Source organism: Rhinoderma darwinii, chromosome 9, assembly GCF_050947455.1.
Source record: "Rhinoderma darwinii isolate aRhiDar2 chromosome 9, aRhiDar2.hap1, whole genome shotgun sequence".
NCBI classification, from domain to species: domain Eukaryota; kingdom Metazoa; phylum Chordata; class Amphibia; order Anura; family Rhinodermatidae; genus Rhinoderma; species Rhinoderma darwinii.
This window is the reverse complement of record NC_134695.1, coordinates 103,348,637-103,367,482: the sequence shown is the minus strand read 5'-3', so window position 1 is coordinate 103,367,482 and position 18,846 is coordinate 103,348,637. Positions and strand designations below refer to the sequence as shown.

Here is an 18,846-nt window from a genome sequence, read left to right as displayed (position 1 = left end):
CCAATAGCAGCGCTGGTAATGCGGGAGGAAAGTCTACTCTTCTGGGAATGTGACAGGTCTCCCTTTTTTCTGGGAGTTCCTCGGACAGGCATGTGCGCTTACATTAGTCTTCTCACCATTCACATCAATGTCTACATCCTAAATGGCCGAAATAGTACCAGTCATGTGTGTGTATTATACGGGACATTGATGTGGATGGTGATCTCCATGGCACCTCTTAAAGTGACAGAATTCAGAATAAAAAATGCCATAAGATAACTCCGCACAGAAGTAAGGTCTTGGTGATGTCCGTGTTTCCTAGTAGATTTTCAGGGCCATGCTCAGCCTGTACAATGGCTACCGCCACTTAAGTAAGAGCCGCATGTCCACATTAACCCTCCGCACCTTTGAGTGAACACGTGTAATATCTATGACTTCCTTTGTGTGCCATGTACATTGCCTGTGCTTGTGACTGCAGATGTTCTGGTTTCGGAGGTGATAATTTTTAGATGTGGTTTTTAGTCTCAGCCAGCTGTTAACCCAGTATGATACTTCCCCCGAAAATCCACATACTCCATATAAAATGAAGACTATTCACATTAAGCCCCAGGGCGGGGTGTACTGACATTTTTTCTATATTAAATCTTCAAAACAACCAAAGAATATTTTAAACACTTTCAGAACAGAGACATGAAAAAGATACAATACCTATATCACATACCCGCAATGATAGCGCATTTATTAAAACTCAAGGTAAGGCTTGGTTCATACCACATTTTTGCAATATGTTTCTTAGATACGGGTTGTGTTTTTTTTTTATAGTTAACCACTTCATGACTGGGGCACTTTAAAATTGCATAGCACCTCTGCTTACTTTTTTGATGTAGTGCATACACTGACAAGTTGTCGCCCTTGTTCGTACATGATTTACTTTGTATTTAGTTGATTTGCATATAAAGTGACCTGTGCAAGATCAATGTTAAGTAAAAAGTTCATGGTTATCACAGTGGAATATAATATGTATTCAATCTTCTTTTGGAGATAAAATATTGTTTTTTGGAGAATTTATAATGAATGAATTGCTTCTTTTTAGCCTTGCTCATAGCGATCTGGAGTGCGCATGGGATCTGGGTTAGCCGGGTGTTCCGTCCTGGATTCAGTACATGCTCCCACTTCTGGTGACGCGTCCCAGACACGGAACGTGCGCTGTTGCACTTGATAGCAACAGCAACGTCTTGTGTAATCCCGCGCATGCACCGTTGACCTGTGATGCTATTGGCTAACTAAACATCACATGATTGTTTTTTCTATTTAAAAAGGTCTCGAACATGTAATCAGGATCCCTTGAAAAAGCTATATATGCGAAATGCGTGTCTGGCCGCTGCACCAACTGATAAATATTGGATTAGACATTTACTTATGATTTTTGGATGCATATACTACCTTAAACATATATCATATACCTTAAACATATACATCTAGCTAGCACTACGCAATATTAAAGCCATTGGCTGTATTAACGGCTTTCCTGTCTGAGGAATAGAGCACTTACACTGCGATTTCCACTCCTACGTTAATTGATATACTGTGAGTTATTTGCATTATGTTAGGACTTATATGAATTATATTTGTGACTGTTATGGTTCCATTAACATTATATTTTTTACTAGTATTAATATATGCACTGCGGTATTTGGTCCGTCCGGACCCTGTGTGTTTCTATAGAATCCTTCTTGAAAATGGATTATGTTTGTGATATAATTTTTAACGATACATAATAAAATTTACTTTTTTATAACGAAACGGATAGTAAATGACTTCCTTCTTTTGATAAAATGTGGCTATACATTGGAGTTTCTATTACTTACCGTGTGTCACTATGGCGGAGGTGATAGAATAGGAGTATGAAGCACCTGGACTCAATATTGAATTATTGTCCTGTGAGATATATATGTTTATGATAGACGGAATGTCTGTAGAGTTACAGATAGAGGATATGCATATTTGTTACCTATGCCTAGCATGACCCTGAAAGTCAAATAAAAATATTAATGTCTAATCTGTACAATAGGTGGGTGGTCAAATTATGCAAGATCTAGAAGCTGCCGAATGTCTCAGAAAGGTATTTTTGTATAGAGAAAATTACTTTGAAACAGCTATTAAACGTTTTTTTCACAACCAGACAACTATCATATTGTAATGACGGGGGTAGGGAAATGGACAAGTGAGCCCTAATCTACCTGCCACTCTGTCCCTGCCTACTTGCAACGACCCGCTCTAGGCGACGGGGCCTACGCTCAGTAAGTGCACGAGACAGACAGACAAGGGAACACGAAGCAAAGGGAAATGGGGCAGTTGCCCACGGCAACACCGCGAGCAACAAGAGTGGTGAACGAGCCGAGTCAAACCAGGAGTGCACGAGGTACCAAACGCAGAGCAGGAGAGTAGTCAGAAAGCCAGGGTCAGTATGGAGCAGGATCAAATAGTCAGAAGCTGTAGCTGGGCCAGGAAACCACACGAGAAGAATCACAAGCAAAGGAGGAACAGGAAAGGCAGGTATAAATAGACAGAGGGCGGGAGCTAGCTCCGTCTGGCCAGGCTGTGATAGGCTCTCCCACTCCTAAGCCTGCCATCCTGAGTGGTGGAAGATGGAGTCAGTCTCACAGACATAGAAGCAGGTGCAGACTGATTACCAATGGGAGTATACACAGAAGTTGTGCCTGGCAGATCCTTTACACATATCATATTTATGTGAAATAATACAAAATATAAATAATTCCAAAATCAAAAACATTTCAATGATTGTCTTATCTTGGGAAACATTTTATGTACATCATAAAGATGATAATTATCCCTTAAAGGGTTTTCTGGGGTTTATAATTACACCTACAAACTTTATTTTGCCATTTTAAGCCAAAATTCATACATTTTTAAAACCTTTAAAGGGGTTTTCCCATCAGAGACATTTGTGACACATCCACAGGATATGTCATAAATGTCAGATAGATACGGGTCCGACCTCTGGTACCGACACCTATCTCTAGAACATGGCCCCCCAAACCCGTTCTACTGCTCTGTGTGAATAGTGTAATTTTCACCATGAATTATGGAAACGGCGGAGCTCGCTGTTTCCGTAAGTCCCATAGTAGTGAATGGCAGTTACAGAAGCAGCGTAGCGTGCGAGCTCCGCTGTTTCCATAATTCATGGTCGAAAATCACACTACAACACAGAACAGTAGAACAGGGTTTAGGGGGCCCCGTTCTAGAGATAGGTGCCGGTCCCAGAGGTGGGACCCGCATCTATCTGACATATCCTGTGGATGTCACAAATGTCTCTGATGGGAAAACCCCTTTAAAGCAGGTCTGCCACGAACAGGTCGGATATAAATATGATAGTAACCATTCTCTTACTATGTGGCATCAGCTAAATTCAGTGATTAATCTTGATCAACTTACATGAGTAAGGCATATTCCATTAAATAAGTAATTGCGGGTGGTATATTCTTTACCAAAGACCATATTAAAGCCACAGTCACACGTGGTAGAAGATATCTGCCATGGAAATGGCTGATGTTAACCTTCAAAAAGCATGTGGACATAAACAAGCATTGTATTTATATTGCATATATTATATCTAATATTAGCTATATATCCCAAAAACAACATCTTGTTAAAAATAGATCAAGGCGTACCTCTATGCAGTGCCGGTGTTTGGGGTGGCAAATTGGGCAATTGCCATAATTTCCTAGGGGAATTCGAGGACAGGACTGAAAATATATGAGCAATGTTACAAATGGATTTGGATAAGTTGGGTGCTTGGGCAGAGAGGTGGCAAATGAGGTTTAACACTAAATAAATGTAAGGTTATGCACTTGGGAAGGGAAAATACATGACAACATTACTTTCTAAATGGGAAAAGTTTTGGGAACCGATGCACAAGAAAGACATTATAGAGCTTTAACAGGTTCAAAGGTGGGCAACCAAAGTAATAACTTTGGACTACAGTATTCAGAAAGATGATGAAAACTAGGGTTATTTAATTTAGAAAAAAAAGAATGCTGAGGGGTGACCTGATAATTATGTATAAATATATCAAAGGTTAATACAGAGATGTCTCTTATATGTTTATACCCAGGACTGTAACTAAAAAAGGAGGCGTTACCTAGGTCTACAGGACAGAAGGTTTTTACACAATTATAGAATGGGATTCTTTACTGTAAGAGCAGTGAGACTATGGAACTCTCTGCCAGAGGAAGTCGTCCTGGTGAATTCATTGAAAGAGTTTAAAAGGGACCTGGATGCATTTTTTGACAGTAATATTACAAGATTATATGTAATTACAAGTAATACAGTTACTAGAGATGGGTCATTGATGCAGTGATTTATTCTGATTGCCATATTTGAGTCGGAAAGGAATATTATCCCTAAAATAAGGAAAATTGGCTTCTGCTGCTTCGATTTTTTTTTTTTTTTTTTTTGCCTTCCCTTAGATCAACATTGCAGGAGAATAAGACAAGGGGAGGAAATCTCCAGCTCACCAATCCAACGCCTGACACTCCGACCTCGCACGGGTCTCCGCAACGGTCCACGGTGGGTAGTAGAAGAACTTTTCTATTTCTTCTATTGCAGGAGAATAGTCTGAACTGGGTGGCCTTTTGTCTTTTTTTCAGCTTTACTTTCCATTTTACTATGTTATGTGGGCACTAGTATTCTTTGGATATTGTATGGAGGTTTTATTTGGACAATGTATGGCTGTACCATTTGGTCAATAAACCGCTATATTATGCGGGCATCATATGGAAGTATTATTTGGCATCATTTGATATAAGGTAAAAACTGTCCATAAAATGGTGAGGGGGTCTCTACTTTTATTTCAACCAGTGCCAGTGCATTTTCTATAAAACCAGCCTTGTCTCTTGTTAAAGAACCACATGCTATCAACATAAAAAATACATATTAGAAAAGAGTAAAAGAGGAGGAGGATATTATGGTATGTTTTGCTATTACTTTTATGTTTTGTTTATTTTTTACATTTAGTATTCATTTAATATACATAGTGTTGATATAGCTTCATAATATCTCTTATTTTTTATTATATATTTTTTTATATATATTACATTTTCTTTCTTTTCTCATCATGGACGCTCAATGTAACCTTTTTAACACAATATAAACTTATAAACCTGTGGTGTGGATGGCAGTAATTTAGTATGCAGGGACAAGTACAAGCCAAAAACAATACAAGCCGATGATGTAGCCAAGGACAAGTTTGCTATTAGCATGCTTATCTTCCAACAGTCTTCATCTGCCTCTGCTGGTGTGTTTGGTAATGAACCTCTTCTTACTGGCAGTACATTGTAAGAACATTCTTCTGGTTTCCTCTAACTAGTAGAACTGGTGGTCTCAGGTCTTGTGACAAGGTCTCGAGCCAGCCCATGTATAGAGCACTGGGACACTTACCCTTTCTGGCAATGGGCATTGTTCTAATAAAAAATACAAAATATTACGCCTTTGTAAGATAGTACAGAAACAGATGTAGATTGGTTGATTTCTATTATATTATAACACCTGTCTTCCCCAAAAAAACACTTGGGCCTCATGCACACGGCCATGATTTTCGGGTTGGCCGGCAGCGGACTGTCAGCCGCCCGCAAATCGTGGCCCATGCACATGGCCGCGGCCATTCTTTTCAATGAGCCTTTCTGCGGTCCAGGCTCCCGGGCCATGCACGGACCGTGAAAATCATGTGCATGGCCCCATAGGAATGAATGGGGCCGCAATTCTCCCGTGGATTTTCGGGGGAATTGCCGCAAAAGCACGTTCGTGTGCATGGGGACTTAAAGGGTAACTAAACGTTCAACAAACTTCTGACCTGTCATAATGATACGTCAGAAGTTTTGATTGTCGGGGGTCCGAGCACTGAGAACCCCACCAATCGCTAAACACTAAGCAGCAGAAGCGCTCATGTGATCACTGAGCCGCTTAGTTTCTGTTCGGTTTTTTCCGGAAAGCTGATGTATCGGAGTACAGGCTCATAGACTTTCTATTGAGCCCGTACTCCGATACATTTGATTTTCGGAAAAAGCCAAACAGAAACTAAGCGGCTGAGCGCTCACACGAGCACTTCGTTTTAGCAATTAGTGGGTTCTCAGTGCTCATGCCCCTTCCAATCAAAACTTCTGACATGTCACTATGACTTGTCAGAAGTTTGTTGAACGTTTAGTTACCCTTTGATATACACAACGGGATCAGACCCAAAATTAAAGCAGATCCGTCATCATGTTATGCTTAGAGGGGCAGGGGAGCGATCCCTTCATGAATACAGCGGACTCATAACTATGTGTCCACTATATTCTTTTTAGGCTTGATTAGCCAAATTGCACAATATGTTTTTGTCACGTTTATGTTAGAGCGGACCTGTCGCCATACTATGCCACCCTTAAACAGGACAGCATAGTATTATGATAGATCTACTTGAATCCTAACTGGGTGATCATTCCCTCACTTCTTGCAGGACGCGTCCAGCACTTTGCTGCTTTAAAGAGGCTCTGTCACCACATTATAAGTGCCCTATCTCCTACATCGGAGATCGGTGCTATAATGTAGGTGACAGTAATGCTTTTTATTTAATAAAACAATCTATTTTCACCACTTTATTAGCGATTTTAGATTTATGCTAATGAGTTGCTTAATGCCCAACTGGGCGTACTTTTACTTTAGACCAAGTGGGCGTTGTACAGAGGAGTGTATGACGCTGACCAAACAGCGTCCTGCAGTCCTCTCCATTCATTTACTCAGCGTATAGGGATCCTGCTAGATCCTTATGTGCTGTCTTATACTTACACATTAATGTGTTAGTATACGACAGCACATAAGGATCTAACAGGATACCTATGCGCTGAGTAAATGAATGGAGAGGAGTGCAGGACGCTGATTGGTCACTGTTTGGTCAGCGTCATACACTCCTCTGTACAACGCCCACTTGGTCTAAAGTAAAAGTACGCCCACTTGGGCATTAAGCAACTCATTAGCATAAATCCAAAATCGCTAATAAAGTGGTGAAAATAGATCGTTTTATTAAATAAAAAGCATTACTGTCACCTACATTCCAGCGCCGATCTCCGATGTAGGAGACAGGCCACTTATAATGTGGTGACAGAGCCTCTTTAAGCTCTCCTTCTGGAGAATGGGTGTGATCACAAGTCTTCTCAACTCTGTCCCTTGGATATATACAAGTCACCAGTTATTACCTGGCCTCAGATAAGTGCCTCCTACAGACATACAGAACCATACGTGCAGTTATATTTGATTTTCTTCTTCATTGTTTGACATAGTTATATTTGAGTTTCCTCTTTGTTTGCAAGTGACGACACTGAAGTTAATGTCTTAGTTTTCAAACTACTGCTGCATGTCGGCACCAAGTCTTTTCCACATAGTGGAATTGTCTTCTGCTGGACCTTTGGGGTCTTTTATTGTGAGAGTCTGACTCCTCTGATACTCTGTAGGGCCAGCACGACCCTGGCTTTATACAAGAACATATGTTTATAAGTAAAAAAAAATACCAGTTTTGTCAGTAGGGCGGCTGTGGATTGTCATACATACAGTATGTGTTTTTAATTCGTTCTTTGTACTCACGTAACAATTAGTGCAGCATCCCGGGAATAATCCAGCAGGACCTCGTTCAGTCGGATCTGTCTCAAAGACTGTAAAATAACATGAAAATAACTATGTTAAGGCAAAGCATCCAGTTTCTCAAGGAAATTATTTCTATTGCAAAGTACGGAGTTCAGTATGTGGCGCACGTGGCTCATCTACTCAAGAGTGTTTCCTAAAGATGACAGGGGCCAGATTAGCTACAGTACTTGTCTATGGAAAAACTAAATCCGGATGTAGAACAGTTCTCCTTCATTCCTGTGCCTTGACAAACCGCAGTGAACCAGGGAGAGGAGGGAGACATGAACCAAAACCAGCCACCCTTAGCAATGGGTACTTATGCCACTACTTGGCACTTGTGATACAAACTACTACACAATATATGAAGAGTCAATTAAGGAGTCAACTATTGCAATTAGATTTGTCTTTTTTGCATGAATTGTGATGATGATAATCATTTCCCTATAATTCCCAGACCACAAAAACCTCCTGCTGGCGACATCTGTCTCGTTTTGATTTATCACAGGCGCTCCTGCACACATAATGTAATTGTATTCAGACCTTGGCCCTGTTTCTCTTGAGTTCCTCATCTGAAATCTTCCATGGACAGTCGCGTCTCATTTCGTTCACCAGGAGCTCATCCTTGAAGCCGTCGTTCAGCATATAAGGAGCAATGAGGTCTTCAAACCGCTTCACACTGTCAACAATCATATATGGTTTATACGACTATTACGTAGCATGAGATGTAGAGTGCAGGGGCATAACTTGGAGCTCCTGGGTCCTAATGCAAAATCTGTAACCGGGTCCCCCAACTATTATGTGTGAATTTAGAATACTGGTTCTTTCTGTGACAGAGGGGCCTTTGGGACCCCTCAGGCACCAGGGCCTGGGTGTGACGTCTACCTCTTGTAGAGTAAAATGCTGTTTTGGACTACGTGCTGATTTACATTACCTGGGGGTGCTGATAACGGCTGATACTACCGCTCGGTTATAATGATAGATCAATACTGCGTCATCCTAGTATAAATTTTCTAGCTGTCTAACCCCGTCAGTCTGTTTCATTATTGTGAGATTCCAGATTATCGGTAAGTAAACAAATTCCACACTGTCCGGTACCATAAAAGGGTTGGCACAAAGCTACAACTACAATTCCAGAAAAAAAATGAGGGAAGAAAAGTGGAAAAACTGATGTAGGAAGTGAAGTGTGAACTTGGTGAAATGTAGACATGTAATTTTATTGACAAAATTCAACAAAACCTTTAGGATATTCCTTTAATGCTTCTATATAGTGTTATTTTATTGATAATATTGTATTTATTTATTTTATTTTTTTTAAATATAGCAACCTTTAAATTATATAAAAAAATATATTTACATAAAACAACATAACAGTAAAGTCCCAATTCTAGGACAACCAAAGGGGGCATACTGAGGTACAATATGAGCCCAAAGCAGACTATGGGTGCTGTATTAAGGATCTATACAACACATGTGAATGAGGCCTTAACCTACTATCATTACATTCTGCATAAATGTGAAGCCATAAGCTGGTCATACATTAGTTATTTTAGATGGCCATTTTCTGAGTGACTTGTTGTTCACGGTTATGTCTGTAAATGTCGTTTTAGATGACACCATAAGTTAAAAAGACAAATCGACGATTGATCTCTGTCTTGATCTGTGGTCTGGGCTTCTATTTATTGGCTGCTGATCTGTCATTTGACGTAAATTACTTTCCAAGGACTGCACCCAATAACGACTGAAAACATACAACACGCAAAACAAATCTTCTACAGATAGCGGCCACTCTCGCTCATGTCACAAAAAGTCAACAGAAAATGGTCTAAATTTAACTTTTTTCCGGCTGTCCAAATTCTCTCTTGTATTTTCAGATAAAGACTGGAGTCTATACAAAAACGAGTTCCATTAAGTTGCTGATGAACATTAACTTTGACCAGCCTGTGGTGAGTTGGCCAGTAAGAGAGTTGGGAGGAAAGTAAATCAGGAAAACCTTTTTGAAGGTGCCTTGCGCTATCATAGCAATACCATCATCCTCAACACTGATATGCCCCTCTATAATATTGAGCTCAGAGTACAACCAATGGATGTGAGTTGGTTATCGTGTGTCTACATATCAGAGGAATATGCGGGCATAATACTACTTTTTCTTTTTGGACACATTTTACAGGTTCGCAATGTGCTTACTGTTCAGGACGTGGTTTCTGGTTGATATCTGGAAGAACGTGCACCTCATGAAATCCAATTCTGAACTTACTTAACAAAGAGATCATCCTGTAACACAGTAAAAGATAACTAGGTTGAAATATATTATAATATTTATTTTCTGTACTTATACACAGTACGGTTGAAAAAAGACATGTCCATCAAGTTCAACCAAGCGATGGGAAAAGTGAAGGGAAAAATTTCTACACGTAGGAGCTAGTATGTTTTAGTTCTAGGAAATTATCTAAGCCTTTTTTAAAGCAAAAATAGGAAGTGGGGAGGAATCCTCCAGCTCACCTGACACAATGGGACGTGTCACTGGTAGCGCCCGGTATCCTCGTGTCGGTACACGGTAGGAAGCAGCGAAAAAAAGGAGTGGTAGGATCCAGCGCTAGGTGGAGTAAAATGGAAGCAATTTCCAAGTTTAATGGTCAAAGTTCGATAAAATCCAATGCTGTGAAGTCCTGGTGTGAAGAAAGCAAGAGGGAGATGTCCTCAGAGCCTACGCGTTTCGGACGGCTTCGGCGTCCTTAGACTTGGCTGCCAAGTCTAAGGACGCCGAAGCCGTCGGAAACGCGTAGGCTCTGAGGACATCTCCCTCTTGCTTTCTTCACACCAGGACTTCACAGCATTGGATTTTATCGAACTTTGACCATTAAACTTGGAAATTGCTTCCATTTTACTCCACCTAGCGCTGGATCCTACCACTCCTTTTTTTCGCTCCTTTTTTAAAGCCATCTACTATCCCTGATGTGACCAGCTCCTGCGGTGACTATTCCATAGATTCACAGTTCTCACAGTAAAGAAGGCTTGTCGCCTCTGCAGCTTGAACCTTTTTTCTCCAGACGGAGGGAGTCGCCGCTTGTTTTTTGAGGGGGTTTTACATTGAACAGGATTTCACCATATTTTTTGTATGTGCCATTAATATATTTATTTAAGTTAATCATGTCCCCCCTTAGTCGTCTTTTTTTCAAGGCTAAATAGGTTTAATTCTTTTAATCTTTCCTCATAACTTAGATTCTCCATGCCCCTTATTAGCTTCGTTGCTCTTCTTTGTATTTATGAAAAATGATTTAATTACACGACACAGTAGAAATAAGAATAACTATGACTGGTAGAGAAGGGCTTACAAACTACAAGGGAAGAAGGAAGAGACCGTAGGTGTCAGCAGAAACTGCTCATAAGGTAGAGTAGTGACAGTAGGTTTATAAGGTTGTAAACTTTTCTTAAAGGGAATGTGTCACTAGAAATTTTTTATTTTTTTCCAGTTTAACAGTTAGTATATAAATGATTACACATTGTTTTAATTTTTTCACAAGTCAGGAAATATTATAAATTAGATTCTAATTTATAACATTTCCATGTGCTGGTCACTAGAGGGAGCAATTCCCAAAATTGCAGCATTGGCATGTGGTAAAGCAACCTCATTGCTTTATGCTGCAAATTTGGAGTAGACACACTCGCTCTAGTGTCCTCACACAATCCCCCCTCCTTTATCCTGGCTAGTGCCAGGAGAAAGGAGGGGGTTGAATGTTCAAACCTCCTACACTGTATGTCGCCATTTTCTGAGCGAGTGCACAGTGTAGGAGGATTAGATACAGTGGTAATCACACAGTATAACACGAACATACATAAACATAACTTACCTGCTGCTGCCGCCTCCGCTCCTAGTCCTTGCGTCTGCGCTGCCTTGACCATATGGCCGGAAGTTTCGACCGGAAGTCATCCTACTGTCCGAACGCGGCTTCCGGTCCACATGAAAATGGCGCCGGATGTCGCTCTACAAAAGACCTTCCTTTTGGTCTGTGTGGGAGCGGCGCATGCGCCGTTCCCACACAGACGGCGTACGCTATAGTGAATGGAACGGCTCCTGTTCGCATTCTCTATGGGGATGTATGTGCCGTATTCCATCTCTGTATGTGTCGTTAATCGACACATACAGAGATGAAAAAAAAAATGGCAGCCCCCATAGAGAAGTAAAAGAAAGTAAAAAGTACAACACAAAAACACAAATAAATGTTTTTTATTTTAATGACATACTAAAAGCAATATTATTAAGGCCTTATTCTGACGAACGTTGTATATGTCCATGTGCTGTCCGTAAAAGAAACGGACAGCACACGGACCTATGCAATTCAATGGGGCTAATCAGACATCCATGATTTTTCATGCAGCGTGTTTCTGTTGCGTGAAACTCACTGCATGTCCTATTCTGGTTCGTTTTTGCAGACAACGTCACCCATTGGAGTCTATGGGTTTGTGAAAATCACAGACAGCACACAGACGTCTTCCATGTGCTGTCCGTGTTTCACGCAACAGTTACTAAAGAAATGTTGCGGAAAAAAAAATGTGTACCAACACGGACATTAAAAAGTGATGCCACACTGAACAAACACTGATGGCACACCGAACTGAAATGTATTAAATACGGTCCGTTATTTGCGGACGCAAAACGAAAACGCTCGTCTGAATAAGGACTAAGAGGGGTGTTTTCAGGTTGTTTTTAAAGTTTTGAGAGATGGTAAAGTGTCTGATGTGTTCGAGTAGAGTGTTCCAGAGAATGGAGGATACACTGGAGAAATAGTGGAAACTATGATATGAGGAGCAGACAAGAGGAGAGCAAAGAATTAGGGCATATGGAAAACGACACCACTGTGAGCCAAAGGGGAGAGCTGCTAACAACGAGCGACTATCAGAGCCATCTCGTCCACATGGACGACCATTTGTATGAATGGCCGGTATGTAATACTATATTTTCCCTGCAGCTGATATTTTCCCAATCAGCGGATCGCTGGGCCGGCTTCAATTAAAAAAAGGGGCGGTCAAGATGAGACAGCCTCTTTCATTTGTAAACTTTTATGAAAATGTTTAGGGAATGGAAGTAGCAACAACTCTGATAACCATTGCATGGGACTCATTCATACTAAGAGAGCCTAGGAACTTCCAATTACTTACAACTACCACCAATAGAATTAGCAAATTAAGCCAAATATCAATTCTAGTTTACTGTATGATGGCTATGCCAGTGTTGTGATAGATTGCACACTGCTGTGTATCTGGACCAGTGTGTGTACAATTGTGCCATATGTTATTCAATGACAATCTTACGCTTTGCGCTCTTCATCCATCCTGTTGATCTGTCCTCCCACAAAAACTCGAATTTTAACTTTTTCCCATCTCTTTTTACGGCTCAGAAGGTAGGGGATCAGTAGAGTAAGTCCTGCCAGGAAGAGAAGTCTTGGATAAACCATGCAATGACACTTGTTCAGTCTATAAACCTTGTAGGAGAAAGTGGTAGCCTGACGCTTGGGCCAGTCCCCTCTCCCTTGTCTGCTTTCTGGGCACAACAAGTGAGCCCTGTCTAGATTCACACTACCGAGTGAGAGGACAAGCTGAACAGAGGCCATTCTTCTTCATGAGCCATTAGGTAAAGGAGTTGCCTCTACAGCACATAAGAGTACACACTTAAAATCTTAAAAGGGTATGTGCACACACACTAATTACGTCCATAATTGACGGACGTATTTCGGCCGCAAGTACCGGACCGAACACAGTGCAGGGAGCCGGTCTCTTAGCATCATACTTATGTACGATGCTAGGAGTCCCTGCCTCTCCGTGGAACTACTGTCCCGTACTGAAAACATGATTACAGTACGGGACAGTTGTCCTGCAGAGAGGCAGGGACTCCTAGCATCGTATATAACTATGATGCTAGGAGCCCGGCTCCCTGCACTGTGTTCGGTCCGGTACTTGCAGCCGAGATACGTCCGTCAATTACGGACGTAATTAGTGTGTGTGCACATACCCTAAAGGGTAACTAAACGTTCAATTTCTGACATGTTATAGTGACATGTCAGAAGTTTTGATTGGTGGTGGTCCGAGCACTAAGATGGTGAGTGACATGTCAGAAGTTTGTTGAACGTTTAGTTACCCTTTAATAAAACTGCACTTTGTTAATACTGCCATGGCTGTATAGGGTTTCTGACTTTCTTGTCACATGTATTATACTTAGTTTGAAGATTTTAAGGTTTATTTTTATAAATGCAAGCCCAATATACATATATATATACCTCCGTCATCAAACAGCCAGTAAATATCTATGGTCTTCTTTTCTTGGTTAATCTGGAAAATGGTGCTGGCTTGCTGCTCGACTGTAACAGCTTCTGGATCCACTGCAAATCACAAAATATAAAAGTTATTAATTAATTTATTAGAATTTATTGATTAATCTAAAACAAGCATCTTCAGAACATTTTTGTACATCATGTAACATCTATAAACAGCAAAAAGTCATTGCTTATTAAAGTGTCTTATAAGTCCACACATTACGCAACAAGAACAATGGGACCCATAAAGGGAGTAAGCTGGGCAAAGATAAAATACAGGGCACAAATGCCCACTCTTTCTGTGAATCATAGCATGGATGAGTCCATGATTGAGGCTAAAAGGTAGGCCATCGCAAGATAGCCGATATATATATATATATCTATAGCACTGTTAACGGTTATGTACACCTCTGCAACCATATATTTTTTATTGCTCCAGTGCATCTAACGTAAAAAAAATAATAAAACTTTGCAAATATTTTTGATCAGAAAAATTCTATTGGGTCTACAGCTGCTATAGAGACCTATGTAGCGCCATGGTTACAGACTACAAACAAACCATGTGTAGTCAGAGCCTGCAGTTCTACCTACTTCTATCTTCTATTCCCTTGGTTGCTAAAGTACGTTTGTTAGGCTAGTAAGAAGCAGGAGACACATAGGTTTGCATAGGAGGTTAATACATAAATCAGTACTATATTTTTACTAAAGACTATTTGAAAAACGACTTCATTATTTTTCTATTTCAGATGCATTGGAGCAATGAAAAAACGGTTGCTTGATGGACATAGCCTTTAAGTGGATTTCGGTTGTCTGTCACAATGCCGTCTCCGCTATATTTTCTCGGGGTAATCAGATGTTCAATAAAGAGGCGGGCATGGCATTTGCACAAGGGAGCAGAATTGTGAAGTTCTGAAAATGCCATTGGAGACCCTGTCAGAACTTAACATGCATATCTCTATTGGTCTTGCCAATCCGTAATGACCAATATAGATGTTACTATAACTTGCAGATCATTTTATCAGTCAGTTACAAACTTATGGTCATCTCATAATGCAACAGCGTCCCCTACTCCTTAACCGCACTCGTCACTTACACGTTCCTTGAGTCATGCAGTCTGCTCCGTTTTCTGCACCAGTTTTCAGGTTTGGTTCCTCCATTTGTTGGAACACAGGATTTACTACATAGAACAATATGAGTTTGTTACTATATCCGGTACAAGGCAGAAATATATCGTGAGCGTGCACTTACTGTGAGCTTGCATGACACGTGACATGTTCAGACCTTCTTTCATCCTCAGCAGGCACAATCCACAGTTAAAATCAAAAGCATCACTACAAAACATGAGATTATTTATTTCAAGATTATTTCAGACCCAGATCCAAGAGCATTGAGGAGTAAATGAGACAAATGCAGGAAGTTAGCTTTGTATTCTCCCTGTAGCCATAATACTCATAAACATGGTACAATATGTACTTACTAATGACATTCATAGTATCATTATTTTCATTAAGGGGTTATCCGCTTTGGACAATCCATGTTCGTTAGAAGGGCCCCCCAAACCATAAACTTATCACAGCATGTCCCAATGCTGAGACCCCCAGCGATCAGCTAAAATCTGTTGGAAAACTTGGTGGCAAGTGTTGAATTTCTCTTCAGCACCACCTCTGGCGAATTGAAGAATTACACAGGTCCTATTGTAATCAATTGGCCTTCCGTGTGATGGGTCCTCCAGAGCTAGACTCTCTTCTTAGCCACTCTGGTTAATAGATGAGGATCTTGAATGGGCTAACCCCCTATTAAATAAGAATTCTCTAGCAGGGTATTTGAAAATTGGGTTTCATAAACCAAATAACTTCAAATTCTACATCTGCTGATAAAACACATATATAATACCAGAAGTATGCTATGTAGGATTATTGGTCGGTATAATGTAAACAGAGTACGTTTTAGTGAGTGATATCTGCCACCTAATGGTCAGAGCTGGTACTGTACATTACAAATTAAAATACAGACTACATATGGCACTATTCTTTATATTGCTGAGCAGGTCTTTTACCCTGTAACAGCCAAGGGACAGCAAAATGACTCAAATGTGCTCCGATAGGTTGTCACCTTTCTTCTTTTATAAGATGAAGTCCACTTAGAATGAGCAGAGGAGCCACTCAAGATATTTAACCAGGAGGAGATAATGTTTAAACTAAAATTTCAAATTTTACACATTGGGGGATATTTATCAAAATCGGTGCAAAGTAAAATATGACAATTGTGTCTTTCATTTTCAAAGGGGCCTCTGAGAACTGAAATCTGCTCCACTTTTCCTTTGCACCAGTTTTGATTATTCTCCTACATTATGTTCTATTACTTGGGTGACATTATTCCAGGTATCAGAAATCTTTATATTAGATCCCATTATACAGTAGTAACAGGGTAGTTTTCGTTAGTGGCTTCACTCAAAGAACTAGAAAACTAGGCAAATAAGATTTATATCACAAAGCTACTTTTTTTTTTTTAAATAAACAATATACTACATGTAATTGATTCCATTTGCAATAATAAACAGTGTTACATATTCAAAGCTGTAACATTATCATGAAATGTACAATAAAAATTGAGGAAGGCATCATATATATGTGTGTGTGTGTATGTATATATCTCTAATAAGAAGAAAATGGGCAGCACTTCAAAAGATAAATTAAAAAAGTTTGGACTTTAGTAATACTTTTTTTCATTTATTTTTTGGAGTGCTGCCTATTTTATTTATTTAAGTTACTTATATAGCGCCAACATATTACGCAACGCTGTACAGAGGTCCTCTTTTTTACTGTCCCCATTGGAGCTCACAATCTAAATTCCCTATTGGTATGATTTTGGGGTGTGGGAGGAAACCGAAGTACCCGGAGGAAACCCACACAAACACGGGGAGAACATACAAACTCCACATTTTCTTATTATTGTATATCTAAGGCTTGCAGGCTACAAGTCGTGGGCTCTGCAACCGCCATTGACTATTAATATTTGGGTGCTGTCCTGATTTCCTGTGTGTGTGTGTGTATGTATGTGTGTATATATATATATATATATATATATATATATATATATATAAAAACACACACACAATGTATACTTCATCCAAGATATTCCTACGTACTGAAGTATTGCCACATAACTTTCAACATTCCTTGGGTGAGACGACTGCCAGTTCTTCTTATATCCTAAAAACAGGATATTTGGTTTCATTTGACCGAGCCCAGAAGCCTACATAATGGAAAGAACAAACAATGGTGAGAAGATAATAGCACATAAGATATGGAATAATTTCCCCCTGCTGTAAATTATAAGACTATTCAATGTCATACAGGTGACGGAACCCAGGAGAGACTTCTAATATCCTTTAATAATGTAGTAGGGGGTACATTTGTTTTTTTTTATAATACACACCTCAGTTGCTGCAGAACCTCTCCTTAAAGTGAACCTTTCACCTCCCTATACATGTGCAGCATGTAATGGGGATGTCTGCACAAACCCTGGGGTACTTTAAAAAAAAAAATTCTACCCTCCTCCATTATTTAGATATCGGTGCCGTTATATTTGGCGCCCGATATTGAAATAACCCCCTGAACTGTCATCGGGGCGTGTTACTATGGCTGTGACACTGTCCAATCAGATCTGGACAGTGTCACAGCCATAGTAACACGCCCCCTTGCCAGTACACGCCCCATAGACAGTTCCGGGGGGGTTATTTAAATATCGGACCCCAAATATAACAGCACCGATATCTAAATAACGGAGGGAGGTAGAAAAAAAACTGTAAAGTGCCCCAGGGTTTGTGCAGCCCTCCCCATTACATGCTGCACTCAGCTGCACATGTATGGGGAGGTGAAAGGTTCTCTTTAATAGCGGAAGATTCCTGTCAATGATAGATTCTCATCCTTTTAAAAAAGAGGACTGCAGCATCTGAGGTGCGTATGATGATGTTCAGCTGTAGCTGGGGTGCAGAATTGTATAATACTGCAGCTGCTGAAGAACTTCTTTTTACAGACAGAGGAAGCACTACGTGTCAGTGAATCAGTGGTTGGCACAGGAGAAAGTACTTCCTACAAAAAGGATCAGAGACTGATTGCTTCTGCAGAGATAAGTAGTGCCTATGTAGCGCCGCTCATCTCTGTATAATCGTCAGGTTCTGACACCAGGACGTGCTCTTTATGCAAAAATTTTGCAGACACAGAAAGTTTCCATTAACACATTTATATATATATGTGCATCTTTTCTCTCTCTCTCTGTGAATATTCACCTTGAAGTGCAATTTGGAGTGAATAAAACTCTTCGGCTTGATTCACACATCGTATTTGTTGAAAATTTTTAATGCGTTGTTTGTTTTTTTTCTAAAACAAAGCCAGAAGTGGATCCAGGAGGAAGGAGATGTATAGTTTTTTCCTTTATATTTCCCATTCCTTTTGAAACCACTGTTGGCTTTGGTTCAAAAATCTGCAACAATTATGTGATGTGTGAATCCAGCCTTTTAAATAATACAGTTTGGGCCTCATGTATCAAAACCAACTAAAAAAAAAAGTTTTCCAAAGCAACTAATTCAAAGTCAGCTTCTGATTGGTTCGTGTTGCCTCCATGTTGTTTCCGTGTGTCATCGGTTTTTCTCCTTCCCAAGCACTTCTTGGTTTCACTTTTTTTTTTCTCTGCATTTCTTAGCAACTGATCAGTAAAAACGGACAGCACACAGATGTTTTTTTTTTCCACGCACCTATAGACTACAATTTCACACACTTATGTTTTTGAAGTCTATAGGTGTGTGAAGTCTATGACAATAAGAGACGTTGTGAGTTTCTCACAACGGACACATGTTCCGTGAAGAAAAAAACGGATGTGAAAT

General features: G+C 40.1%; 1 protein-coding gene across 1 annotated transcript in view; it reads right to left on the bottom strand.

Annotated features, from left to right (window-relative positions):
• Positions 1 to 5,064: 5,064 nt before the first annotated feature.
• The window catches only part of SLC12A3 (solute carrier family 12 member 3), a 49,789-nt gene continuing 36,007 nt past the window's right edge, over positions 5,065 to 18,846 (bottom strand). Inside the window, exons 18-26 of the mRNA XM_075838684.1 lie at positions 17,110 to 17,216; positions 15,210 to 15,292; positions 15,055 to 15,138; positions 13,926 to 14,027; positions 12,964 to 13,075; positions 9,838 to 9,924; positions 8,194 to 8,329; positions 7,615 to 7,682; positions 5,065 to 5,462 (exon numbers count right to left, since the gene is read on the bottom strand). Coding sequence (XP_075694799.1) covers positions 5,321 to 5,462; positions 7,615 to 7,682; positions 8,194 to 8,329; positions 9,838 to 9,924; positions 12,964 to 13,075; positions 13,926 to 14,027; positions 15,055 to 15,138; positions 15,210 to 15,292; positions 17,110 to 17,216 — 921 coding nt within the window. The 3' untranslated portion in view covers positions 5,065 to 5,320. The remainder of the gene's footprint in view (positions 5,463 to 7,614; positions 7,683 to 8,193; positions 8,330 to 9,837; positions 9,925 to 12,963; positions 13,076 to 13,925; positions 14,028 to 15,054; positions 15,139 to 15,209; positions 15,293 to 17,109; positions 17,217 to 18,846) is intronic.